The sequence below is a fragment of the Polypterus senegalus genome, chromosome 6 (genome assembly GCF_016835505.1).
Source record: "Polypterus senegalus isolate Bchr_013 chromosome 6, ASM1683550v1, whole genome shotgun sequence".
NCBI lineage: Eukaryota > Metazoa > Chordata > Cladistia > Polypteriformes > Polypteridae > Polypterus > Polypterus senegalus.
The window spans coordinates 36,252,260-36,266,086 of NC_053159.1; the positions used below are offsets into that span (position 1 = coordinate 36,252,260).

Below are 13,827 nucleotides of genomic sequence, written 5' to 3' on the forward strand. Positions count from 1 at the left end.
TGCCCTACCTCCCAGAACTCCAAGCTTTGGGCACATGCTTCAGCTCAGTTTATTGCAAGCCCCCTCCACAACCCAACCCTTCCCGCCTGACATTTTGCTCAGTCTCAGTAATGTTGGAGCAGCAGAAATGCGTCATAAGGTAACAGAAATAAAAATAAGTAGCACGAAACATGGGAAGAAAATAGGAGATGGTGTCAAGATCCTCACATTGTAGTCTTCATTTGAGTTACACCAGGAGGTTTTGATTCTAGCTACATATGAATAATATATTAGTCATGCCTGGGAGATATTGAGAGGTCTGCTTCCCTGAACGCTTTCCCAATTCCACTGGAGTGCAGTGATAAAATAAGCCGTCAGCATCGCCTCTCCCTCTCCCTACAGTTTAGCAGCAGTATCGCATTAATCCAGTGCCATAGCAGTCACAGTGAGTCCAATCTGAGAAACTGCAGCTACTTTCTTTAGAGTTTCTTTTAATTAAGTGCCATCATGCTTAGAGGTTTGTTTTTTTTTTAAATTAAATAGCTTGGATAAAAATGGTCCACCTACACCAAACCATTCCCATTCCAACCTTTCTTAATGTTAAAAAAAGAGGAAACCCCCCATCAAGGGGCTTTAGAAATGCGTTGGGGTGGGAAGGTTTGCTGTATCTGCACGTGTCACCACCCCCCTTTCCCCCCAGGTACCTGTGCTATGAGAGGCGAGTTCCTGTCTGAGGTAGAGCAAGTGCTGGGAGCCCAAGGTGCACCCCAACGAAACTCACAAATGAGACTTTAATGGCATTTTTAGATTGGGCTTTGAGTGCAATTCATTGATGCCCACCCCAGTTATGTGACATACGAAGTGGGCCTGGGCGCTACACCCGACCTCACACACACTCACGTTAGGGGTTTGCATAATACAGTAGCCGCTCACATCAGACCAGAAGCCAACAACACTGACGTCCTTAGAGCCTCAAGAGTTGCTCCTGCCTGCTCATTCATTTAAAATAAAAAGCACCACGCTTTGTTCATTAATTCACCAATTCAGCCCCGACCCCTTCCTGTGGTGTGACGCAGCAAGTCGGGGAGCACAAGGCTGCCGCTTGCTAAATGCATTTCCGCAACACGGAGGCAAAGTTCAGGTAAACTCAAACGTGCCCATGGCATGTGGAAAAGATGACACCGTCCCGGCTGTGCTTTCGTTTATCTTTCTGAACCAATACTTGGAACAAGGAGACTATCCCTGGCACAGGAACTAACAATGGATGGAATGTTATTTTTTTGTTGTTGTTCTTTATTTCGCCTTAAGGGTCTTCCTCAAGGACCCAGCAGAGTAGGATCTCTTTTGGCAGTGACAGGGATTTGAACCGGCAACCTTCTGGATACCAGCACAGATCCTTAGCCTCAGAGCCACCACTCCGCCCTGAATGTTAGTTGGCCACGGGGCACAGCAAGCAAACTTTTATAGATAGAAATCAACCTAACGTGCCTGTGTCTGAGGTGTGCACCAAAAAAAACAGAATACCTTGGAAGACGTTGGCAAACTGGGATACTCGTCAAAGGAATGGTGTTTGGAGCCTTGAAGAAACAGTAGCAGCAGTGCGGACCCCTCGCCGCACCACCATGCAGCCTATTGTCAAGACTAGATTGATCACACTCCGAGTGTCACTCCATATGGCAGGATCATTGGATAATAAGTGGGTGCAAGACCTGAGAACTGTACCAGGGCACATATCAAGGTAGATGGCACACACATATCCAGCAAGAACTCTTCAGATTAGTGAATTTATATAGTCACACTTTGGATGGGAACAGCCCACCTAACGGATCCAAATTAACGCTGAGATGTCTAAGTGTTCAAGGTCTTGCTACAGTATGTGTGGCATGTCTGGAGCTCTGTGATCACTGGGATGGTGTTTGGAGCCTTGAAGAAACAGTAGCAGCAGTGCGGACCCCTCGCCGCACCACCATGCAGCCTATTGTCAAGACTAGACTGATCACACTCCGAGTGTCAATCCATATGGCAGGATCATTGGATAATTGGGCTTCTCTGAGGGCACACCACCCTGCCTCAGCAACGACTTTATTATCTCCATGCGGTAAAGTCACACTGCTGAATGTAAAGGTGTCCAGCAGTGACAGCTCGACGCCTACTGTAGTGTGCTCTCGCCATCACAGGTCTGGGAGACAGCACGCCATTAATGTTACAGTAGTGTGCACGCTAATACTACTGAGTGCCCACTGCTGACCATGCCCTCTTCTTTATGTGCTGGTATAGTAACAGACCCTCATCATCACTTTATTTAGCAGGACCTAATCTGCCATTGCATTGGTGTATCAGTTCACTAGCTGTCTTCCTTGTTAATACAGTGCCATTCCATCTATTCATCCATTTTCCTAACCCGCTTAACTAGGGTAGCTGGCATCTATCCCAGGAACAATCTGGACAGGGTACCAGTGCATCACAGGGTACACTAGGCTGTCCATATTTGCTGCTTGTATGGATAGTAAATGACACGGTGCATCGTCTACCCCACTTGCTGGTATAGATGAGTAACCTGTACCTCAAGTTTTGCCCTCCACCATACATACAAGCACAAAAGAGCACCCACTTACTGGTATCACAACCATTAAAAACATGCTTGCATAGAAGTGCCCTCTGGGTTAACTGTTGTTTTTGTCTGCATAGCCGTGTGCCCCCCTACCCGACATGCTGGTACGGTAATGCATGCTCACTTTTACTTTCTGGTCTTCTGACCACACGTGCTGGTATTGCAGTGTGCTTCACATGCTTGTAGTGAGACCCCTGCCTTAACCTGTTGGCAAAGCAGCGCATCCACAGACTTCTCTGTTAGTATGGCAGCATGCTGTCAGCCTCACAAACTGGCACAGCAATGCTTCCTGACTCTCACATGCTGATATGGCAACATAACCTCCAATTTGCATGCTGGTTCAGCAGTGTGCCCACCTATTTTGTGTGCTGGAACAGCAGTGCACCCTATAGCTGACGTGCTAATACAAAAGCATCCCCTCGATCTCGCTTGGTTATAAAGCTGCACCCGCCCTCTGCCTCACAGTTACCCGTGTTCTTGGTGAAGTAATGAAGAAGTAAAATAAACCAGGAGCATAACGCCAAGCAAAGTCTGTACAGAGTGACATGCTTGACTTGACTTAGTCAGGCTGCCGGCCACCAGCTGGTCTATGGGAGGGTCTCAGCACACGTAGGCTGAGGGACTTGGTACAAGATGAATGGAAGCTCGCTCTACACGTGCCCTCCCGCCCCCAAACCTTTTTATCCACAGCTTTAAACCAGGGAAGCAGCCTGCCAATTGCAAGAGTCTCACTCAGTCAATAGTTTTATCTCGCTGGCTATGATGCTGTTCATGTTATAGGTGGCGTCAGACAGTGGAGGGTGAAGGAGAGAGCGGGGCATTACGGTGCTGCCCCCGCTTCCACTGCTTTCACGGAGCTCAGCCAGCTCGGGATCGCTCTCGCTTGACGTAGAGCCCACACTCATTGTGTAAACAGTCTCGGGGATGGCACTAGCTGGCGGGCACACCTCAGGCTCACTGCTGGTTTCACTGGCACTGGACACCACAGACAACAAAGACATCTTCCGGGTGAGCCGGCTCGGCAGGAGTGACAGGGCAAAGTCGGCGATGATGCCACCCACATCGAGGCCACAGGCTTGGTCAAAGGCAGTGAAGCCCACATTAGAGTTGGCCTCGCACACGACAAAAGAACCGTCCTCCATCATCAGCAAGTCGATGCCGCACACGTCCATGCCCAGGATGTTGGACACCTGCACTGCCAGCTGCTTGCCTTGCTCGCTTAGAGGGCACATCACCCCAATGCCACCTGGAAGATAGAAAGAGAGAGGCAGGTTTCACAGAATGAAAGTGTAAACCCGAAAGCCATACACAGGCACCCTTCACAATGACACCTCTCCTCCAGCATTATGCTCAGTAATTAGGTGTGCCCATCACAGGGCAAGCTGCAGGAAGTGAGGGTAGAGAAACACTTGCCACCCTTCCCATAAGGCTGCAAAAATGACACATTCACCCACCTAGAGAGCAGTTGCTCTGCATTCTGCCATCTGTTGAGCAGCGCAGCATGGAGCCAATGACCCGGCCACCCACCACCACCACGCGAATGTCCTTCCCATGTGATTCCTTCACATACTTCTGGAACAGGTAGGGGGCCTCATGGCGAATCAGGTGGGAGATATCAGAAAGGTGGTGTTTATCACGAGCCAGGAACACAGCCTTGCCTGAAAAAACAAGAAAAAGTGAAGCTGAGTGCAGGCATGTGGCACCCTTGTGCTTCTGGGAGGCAAGCTGGACCCCTCAGCAAGCCAGTGAAGGTCTGCTCATTTTATGGCAGGGGAGTGTTTTACTATCCCATTACCTTGATTACTCAACCTGATTCCATTAGCAGGACACAAGTGGAATGCAACCCATGTACAATTATTATAAAAAGTATTCACTCTTTTGGAATCTTTCACATCTTATTGTTGTACAATATTGAATGACAGTTTCATTTGGCTTGTCAGTAATCAACAGAAAAAGACCCATCAATGTCAAAGAGAAAACAGATCTCTGCAAAGTGGTCTAAATTAATTACAAACATAAAACACAAAATTATTGACCTCATAAGTATTCACTCCTTTAATATGACAGCCTAAAATCATCACTGGTGCAGCCAATTGGTTTCAGAAGTCACAGAAATAATTAAATGGAGATCACCTGTCTGTGGTTGAGGGGTTTCAATTGATTGTAGTGTAAATGCCCCCATACGTGGGAGATCCAGCTTGTGATGAGTCACTATGGGATGGTGGCCTAACCTACACAATGAAGACAAAAGAACACTTCAACCATCTCTGTTTGAAAAGCACAAGTCAGGGGATAGAGACAACAAAATATCCAAGTCACTGAATGTCCCTTGGAGTCAAGTCACATCAATCAAGAAGATATGGAAAGAGTATGGCACAGCTGCAAATCTGTTCAGAGTAGGACATCCATAACAAATGAGTGATCATGCAAGAAGAATAGTGTGAGAGGACACCGAGGGACCCATGAGAACTACGGGGTGTTACAAGCTAAAGTGGTGGAGTTTGGAGAGACTGTGCAAACAATAACTGGTGTTCAGGTGCTCTGGAGAGTCACCATTTTGTATGTGAGTGGCAAAGACAGTGGCGTAGCTAGAGTTCGTGCCACTCGGGGCGGGACGGTGCTTCAATTTGCCACCCTCTAACATATCTGAGTATGTTAACCTATTTAAACAGAAAATCTAAATGACCTATAGAGAAAAATTAAGATACATTTTGCATAGATTTATTCATATATAGAGAAACAGCAACAATTTTTCACATGTAATCTATATATATATATATATATATATATATATATATACTATATATATATATATTAATAAAAGGCAAAGCCCTCACTGACTGACTCACTGACTCATCACTAATTATCCAACTTCCTGTGTAGGTAGAAGGCTGAAATTTGGCAGGCTCATTCCTTACAGCTTACTTACAAAAGTTAGGCAGGTTTCATTTCTAAATTCTACGTGTAATGGTCATAACTGGAACCTACTTATGTACATATATACGGCCATAGCCTGCAGCTCGGTCGCCGTGTGAGGCAGAGTTGCTTCCCTCATCGTCACGCCTCCCACATAATTGACTGCCTGCCCATATAAGACCATCCGTCAGCAGCAATCCAATAGACACGCTGCCGCTAAATATTCGCAGGTGAAGGACTGTGCTTATGCAAACGAAGATGAGATGGTCAGGGATAGACTAGTGTTTGGCACTAGAAACTTTTAAGTGCCGGGTCTGAGCTGACATTAAATAAAGCCGCGGACATCGCAAGATCGCATGACATAGCACAAGCACAGCTGAGAACCTTCGATGCATGTACTCCGAGCAGCTCACTTGAACTGACTGTGAACGCAGTATGCAGAGAACAAGCAAGAGCTCCAAAGAGCGCTGAACAAAAAATGCATTACACAATTGAGAAGGCAGCAAAAGAATATGAAGCGAGTGATGCATACAAGCATATTCATAAGTGCAGCTACTGTGAAAACAAAGCACAGTGTAAACCTTAAGTTTAAATTACAGTAAGTTCATAGACAGGCTGCCACTGGCGTTTGTCATGCCTACAACGAATACGATATTCGTGGAATACAAGTTTAATGAGAAGACACATTGCCGGGTCTGAGCTAACATTAAATAAAGCTGTGGACATCGCAAGATCGTACGACATAGCACAAGCACAGCTGAGAACCTTCGATGCATGTACTCCAAGCGGCTCACGTGAATTGACTTTGCAGGACTGGGAAAGGTAAACCCTTACATGCAGTGTGTGATGTCTCAGATAAAGAGGAAGACGAGCTGCTTATTGATGCAGTAGGAAACGAACAACCCTGTGATGCTGAACAAGCCTTTGTACACATATCAATAGGAAAGCAAGGTGTAAAGCTTAAGTATAAATTACATTCATAGACACGCTGCCGCTGGTGTTTGTCATGCCTAAGACGAATACGATATTCGCGAGATACAAGTTTAATGAGAGGACGCAGGGTATAAATGAGACTTTTCATCACTTTGTAACGTAGTTAAAATTGCTGGTGAAGGACTGTGCTTATGCAAACGAAGATGAGATGGTCAGGGATAGAATAGTGTTCCGCACAAACTCGGCAAAAGTGCGAGAGAAACTTTTAAGTGCTGGGTCTGAACTAACATTAAATAAAGCCGTGGACATCGCAAGATTGCACGAGATAGCACAAGCACAGCTGAGAACCTTCGATGCATGTACTCCGAGCGGCTCACGTGAACTGACTTTGCAGGACTGGGAAAGGTAAGCCCGTGCATGCAGTGTGGATGTCTCAGATAAAGAGGAAGACGAGCTGTTTATTGATGCAGTAAGAAAGGAACAACCCTCTGAATCTGAGCAAGCCTTTGTAGACATATCAATAGGAAAGCAAGGTGTAAAGCTTAAGTTTAAATTAAGTTCATAGATATGCTGCCGCTAAATATTCGCAGGCAAATCCACAACTTAATACCGGGAATGCCTGTTAAATGAATGAAAACCGGTTATCTTTACAACGGTTGACAAACACGGAATATAACTTGAACACAACACATGCTCCAAATATGAACCTGATTGAAAGAAATAATGATAATCAAATCCTTGATGACAGCAACACTCATAACAGTGACAAAACAATTACATTGACAATAATGTTTCCTTTTCTTTTTCATAACTTCTTTAGCACACTACTTCTCTACTGCGAAGCGGGGTATTTTGCTTATATATATATATATAAAAGCCAAATACCACTGACTCATGGTCCAAGCGTGAAATTTTTAGTTTTTTAGACCCTTTTGTATGTCTGTCCACTTTCATGAGAGAACTACTTAACGGATTTAGATCAGATTCTGTTGCTTTTGCGACTTTCTCATCGCACGAAGTATCATAGTTCGCTTGTGGTACTGATTTATTAGCGTAAATCCGAAAGTGACTTATCGGGCTTGCGGCTCTCCTCACTCACGCATCTGCCTTGGGGCGTATGCCTTAACTCCACTTAGTTATTGAATGAGACAACTACTTAATGGATTTAGATCTTTTTTTCATAATTTGCTTGACCATTCCTGTTGACTTTGCGACTTCTCTCATTGCGCTCAGAATCACAGTTCGCTTGCAGGTGCGATATATTTGCGCTAATCCGAGACAGAGGGTGTAGGCCGAGGGGAGGGGGAAGAGTGGCGTCAGGAGTAGAGAGCCGGGCAGGGCCCTTCTCACTGTCCTGTTTCACTAATAAGTGGGCAAAGCTGTGGAGGATGGGTAGTTAATTATAAGCATCAACTTGACAAGAATATAATATATACGCACAGATAAGCTATGTTCTAATTATTAATTTAACTAGTGGACGCCCTTCGTAGCATACGGCGGTGTAAGGATAGGAATGGAAAACAATGAGAAAGGAATTCAGAAATCAAGAAGAAAGAAATACTTCTTGAAAGATGTAGTTTTGAATAGGTGTTTTGCTGGAGACAACAGATGAGTCGAAAGATCTAATCTCGGAAAGAGCTTGAATTTCAGCTTCACCACCATAAACTGTAGATGTTGCCATGTATTGTGTCAGGGATGCCAGGGGCAATGACCTGGCCGGGACGCCGTGAGGGACCGGATGTGGGCCTGTGCCCACCCTGGATCACGTGGGGGCTGCCATCCTGGTTGCTTTGGGGGCCACGGGTTGAGGGCATGGAAGCCCCACCCTGTAGGGGCCCGTGGTCACCGCCAGGAGGCGCCCCAATGCCTTGGGGACCTGTTACCTCAGCACTTCCGCCACACCAGGAAGTGCTGGGAGGAAGAATTAGGAGGACACCCGGAGAGCTGCCGGGAGAACAGCCGGCAGAGGGGAATGCCAGGTACCACCTGGAGCTTGTCCGGGAGTGTATAAAAGGGGCCGTCTCCCTTCATTTAAGGCTGGAGTCGGGTGGAAGCAGGACGAGGCAGAAGAGAGTGTGGAGGCAGCCTGAAGAGAAGGCATTGTGTGGCCAGGACTGTGTTGGGGTTTGTGCACTTGACTTTGACTTGTAAATATTGTATAAAATAAACGTGTGGTGGTGATGAACAACATGTCGAGCCTGTCTGTGTCCGGGTCGGCTCCACAATTGATAATACTCGTGACTTGTTGTGATAACTGGACATGCATTGGAAAGAACAGGAAGAACGTCTCCAAATCTGTCCTAATGTGATGCAACAAAATATACTGTCCTATGTCGTAATGAGAGTGCATTGCCTTCGTCAATCGTTTGTGTCAAGAAATAACCCACTGATAGGAACAGGCAGTTGCCGGATCCCGGAATACAGATGACGTTGTACAAAAACCCGTTGACAGAGAAGATATTGTCGTTCATTTTATAACAAAGGCTTAGGAAACAACCATCACAGTATAACGAAAATAGCAAGGAGTGAAACCAATAGCAAGGAGCGAAACCAATGGCAATGGTCGAGAGTACTTTCCTGTAGTAGGCTATAGAAAAGACTCCCAGGTACAGACATGGCCGAAATGAAAGGTCACGCAGTCAGGCTAGATATCGGGCAGTGACGCGACACCAATGGGGTCATGAGAGGGGAGCGGGGAACACAGTAGTCCAAAGGAGGAATAGGACTCGAGAAAAGTGGCGTGGGGGTGTATGGGAGGCCGCAGGCAGTGTGGGGAAGGGTTTGGAAGAGGAGGAATAGGAATCGAGAAATGCCATGTGGGCTGCATGTGGGCGGGACCGGGTTTGAAGAGGAAGCAGGATGAATCAGAAGAGAAATATATATAAGAGATATAATTACGCTGCAAAAACCAGAACCATTGTAGTGTTGAAGTGATAGGTGGGGATGTTTTCTGCGCAGATCAAGAATGCATTCGGATTGATAATGAAACAAAATTATAAATTGTAAATTAGTTGTTTATCTTCCTAGAAATTATTATCGGTGTAATGTTTATGTTTATTTTTGTTACTGCCTCATAAATTTCAGCTGCTGTGTCTGAGGCCATCACTGAAGGACAGTCTGAAAATAAGTGATATATTTCTGAACTTACACACGAATTGTACTGAGCCTTTTGGCCAATAATGCCGCCCCCAAAAATGTACCGCCCCCTCCACCCGCCCCTAGCTACTCCACTGGGCAAAGAGGAAAAATACACATAAGATCTTGGCTTGCCACAAAGCATCTGGGGGACTCTGAAGTCAACTGGAAGAGGATTCTATGGTGTGATGAGACCAAAATTAAGCTTTTTTGGCCATAAGGCTAAGGGTCATGTTTGCTGTAAGCTAAACACTGCACATTATCACTGTGAAGCATGGTGTTGGCAGTGTCATGATGTGGGGATGCTTCTTTGCAGCATGCCCTTTGGAAGGCTTGTGAGGGTTGAGGGGGAAATAAATGGAGAAAAAGACAAGGAAATCCTGGAGGAAAACCTGACAAACTTTGTAACAAACCTGTACCTTGGGAGAAGATTTGTTTTCCAGCAAGAAAACTATCCTAAGCACAAAGCCAAAGCTACACAGGAATGGTGTAAAAACAATGTTAATGTCCTGAAGTGTCTGAGTCTGAGTCCAAATCTCCATCCAACTGAGTACTTGTGGCTGGACTTATAAATGACTGTTCACTCACAATCTACATGCAAACTGACAAAGCTGAGTGGTTTTGCAAAGAAAAATGGAGAAAAAGTGTCCAGATGGGCAAAGCTGATGGAGGCCTGAGCATACAGACTCAACGCTGCCATGACTGCCAAAGGTGCGTCTACTAAATGCTGGCTTGCATTCTAATGCAATTAGTTATTTTACATTTATAATTAATTTTGACCACTTTGTAGAGATCTGTTTTCACTTTGAAATTAAAGAGTCTTTTTCTGTTGACCAATGTCAAAAAGCCAAATTAATTTCCACTGCGGTTCAATGTTGTACAACAATAACATGTGAAAACATATAGAGGGTTGAATACTTTCTCTAAGCATTGTACCCTGGGTGCTGTTTTAGATATCAATTCTGCCCACTGCTTTGGTACTGGCACAAGTGCACAGTTCCATTCGATGGGTACTAACATAGCTTTTGTTCACTTGCTTAGAAACAAGCAGTCCCAAAGCTTTCGCCTGCCCAGGGCATCTGTGATATGCATTCCCCATGGGCAGTGGTGGAGTTCCATTAGAAAGCAAAATTTCCCATAGCCAGGGTACTGATAATACAAACTTAAAGCATGGGGGAGCAGCATGGATCCAATAACTGGGCACACATATGGTGTGACCAAAAGGGGGCACTCCCGAACACTCCAGACACAAGTGTACAGTGGTGTGAAAAACTATTTGCCCCCTTCCTGATTTCTTATTCTTTTGCATGTTTGTCACACAAAATGTTTCTGATCATCAAACACCATTAGTCAAATATAACACAAGTAAACACAAAATGCAGTTTTTAAATGATGGTTTTTATTATTTAATGAGAAAAAAAATCCAAACCTACATGGCCCTGTGTGAAAAAGTAATTGCCCCCTTGTTAAAAATAACCTAACTGTGGTGTATCACACCTGAGTTCAATTTCCGTAGCCACCCCCAGGCCTGATTACTGCCACACCTGTTTCAATCAAGAAATCACTTAAATAGGAGCTGCCTGACACAGAGAAGTAGACCAAAAGCACCTCAAAAGCTAGACATCATGCCAAGATCCAAAGAAATTCAGGAACAAATGAGAACAGAAGTAATTGAGATCTATCAGTTTGGTAAAGGTTATAAAGCCATTTCTAAAGCTTTGGGACTCCATTGAACCACAGTGAGAGCCATTATCCACAAATGGCAAAAACATGGAACAGTGGTGAACCTTCCCAGGAGTGGCCGGCCGACCAAAATTACCCCAAGAGCGCAGAGACGACTCATCGAGAGGTCACAAAAGACCCCAGGACAACGTCTAAAGAACTGCAGGCCTCACTTGCCTCAATTCAGTGTTCACGATCTACCATAAGAAAGAGACTGGGCAAAAACGGCCTGCATGGCAGATTTCCAAGACGCAAACCACTGTTAAGCAAAAGAACATTAGGGCTCGTCTCAATTTTGCTAAGAAACATCTCAATGATTGCCAAGACTTTTGGGAAAATACCTTGTGGACTGATGAGACAAAAGTTGAACTTTTTGGAAGGCAAATGTCCCGTTACATCTGGCGTAAAAGGAACACAGCATTTCAGAAAAGAACATCATACCAACAGTAAAATATGGTGGTGGTAGTGTGATGGTCTGGGGTTGTTTTGCTGCTTCAGGACCTGGAAGGCTTGCTGTGATAGATGGAACCATGAATTCTACTGTCTACCAAAAAATCCTGAAGGAGAATGTCCGGCCATCTGTTCGTCAACTCAAGCTGAAGCGATCTTGGGTGCTGCAACAGGACAATGACCCAAAACACACCAGCAAATCCACCTCTGAATGGCTGAAGAAAAACAAAAGGAAGACTTTGGAGTGGCCTAGTCAAAGTCCTGACCTGAATCCAATTGAGATGCTATGGCATGACCTTAAAAAGGCGGTTCATGCTAGAAAACCCTCAAATAAAGCTGAATTACAACAATTCTGCAAAGATGAGTGGGCCAAAATTCCTCCAGAGCGCTGTAAAAGACTCATTGCAAGTTATTGCAAACGCTTGATTGCTGTTATTGCTGCTAAGGGGGGCCCAACCAGTTATTAGGTTCAGGGGGCAATTACTTTTTCACACAGGGCCATGTTGGTTTGGATTTTTTTCTTTCTCCCTGAATAATAAAAACCATCATTTAAAAACTGCATTTTGTGTTTACTTGTGTTATATTTGACTAATGGTTAAATGTGTTTGATGATCAGAAACATTTTGTGTGACAAACATGCAAAAGAATAAGAAATCAGGAAGGGGGCAAATAGTTTTTCACACCACTGTACATACACAGTCAAGGGTTCAAAGAAAGTGAATTTTATGACACAAAATTCCTTTTGCAGGTTTTTTCTGCAAAATAAGCATTCATAAGCACAACTCCAATAACGATTCTCCTCTTCTCTAGGCTAGCCTTCTCCTCTACCTCCTGACTCTAACTCTCCTGGATTAGGTTGAGCGGTTTCTTTTAAGCCACACCTGGAAGTACTTCCAATGCCACACAATTACACCCTGGAACCACTTCCAAGTCAGGCAAAACTTCCTTAAAGTTTGTGAGTCCTCTCCCTACAGCTCCCTAGGGTGACACCCATGTACCTCAACAGGGCTGTCCATCAGGACTACAATTCCCAAAGTTCTCTGTGGGTGTACAAATGTGAGCTCTACCCAAGGGATGCTGCTACTTGGTCTTCTGGGGGACTGCATGTCCCCAAGAGACAGTTCTTCCCTGCCCTTTAATTACATCTTCTCGGCCAGGAAAACTACCTGCAACCAACTCCAATGGGATGTCCATCCATCCAAATCCTTTCTTCCCTTATGGCCACCCATCTGGGTAAGGGACCACCATCCCCTCCTGGACAGGATGCCAGTCCATCCATCTTGGCACCTACAATGGCTACAAAAAATGCAGAGCAAGCAGGCTTGAGTGAGCAGTCTATTGTAAAGGGCTCAAACCCTTTGTAAGCTGTCTGGAGGTTTCTCAGTTGCATTTAGACATGGCATTATCATTCAGGGTCCATACCCCCCTCAGCTAAGTTCTGTGCTGAAGAAGCAAAACATTTTGACTTACCTCTGTGACCCCGAGTGTTTTTCACAACAACAGGATATCCAAGAGGCTCTGCTTCATCAATCATCTTGGCAAAGTCTTCGTGACCTCCTACACAGAGAAAGGTGCATTCAGTTAGAAGTCTGTCATTGCTACTTCTCCATGACCAGATAAATGCTTTATCTCAATCAGGATCTTAATCTCTGGCTGTAGAAGTATGTACTCTGATGGGCCAGAAAAAGTGTAACTACAAAGGTGGTTCTGTGCACCTTCCCTGCTGCCTTCTGTCTTGCATCAATTGCCATTATTAAATTAAGTCTTACGTCCTCTTCCCTGCATACGTTTCAATAGGTTTGCCCTAATCTCTTTTTCTGTGGCTGGTACTTCCCTGCTGTGACTGATTACTTCTGCTCTGCAAATTCTCTTGTTCTGTGTGTGCTGGTCTTTTTAATGCTCCCAAAGTCCAACGGGAGTTAAACCTTTGCTGAACTGGTAGTGCCAGTCTGTTCACTAAAGTACACATGCCCTGCTATATTGTGTGGGTGCCCTTCCCTCCGTTTGCTGAGGACATGGTACATCATAATCTATTTTAGTCAGGGAGACCCTACTGGTGTTATGCCATGGTGAAACAACAC

The 13,827-nt window shown here is 45.1% G+C and overlaps 1 protein-coding gene across 1 annotated transcript in view; it reads right to left on the minus strand.

The window, feature by feature from the left end:
- Nucleotides 1-1,326: 1,326 nt before the first annotated feature.
- Nucleotides 1,327-13,827, minus strand: part of rimkla (ribosomal modification protein rimK-like family member A) — a 63,071-nt gene continuing 50,570 nt past the window's right edge. The window contains exons 3-5 of the mRNA XM_039755826.1: nucleotides 13,217-13,303; nucleotides 4,045-4,248; nucleotides 1,327-3,836 (exon numbers count right to left, since the gene is read on the minus strand). Coding sequence (XP_039611760.1) covers nucleotides 3,319-3,836; nucleotides 4,045-4,248; nucleotides 13,217-13,303 — 809 coding nt within the window. The 3' untranslated portion in view covers nucleotides 1,327-3,318. The remainder of the gene's footprint in view (nucleotides 3,837-4,044; nucleotides 4,249-13,216; nucleotides 13,304-13,827) is intronic.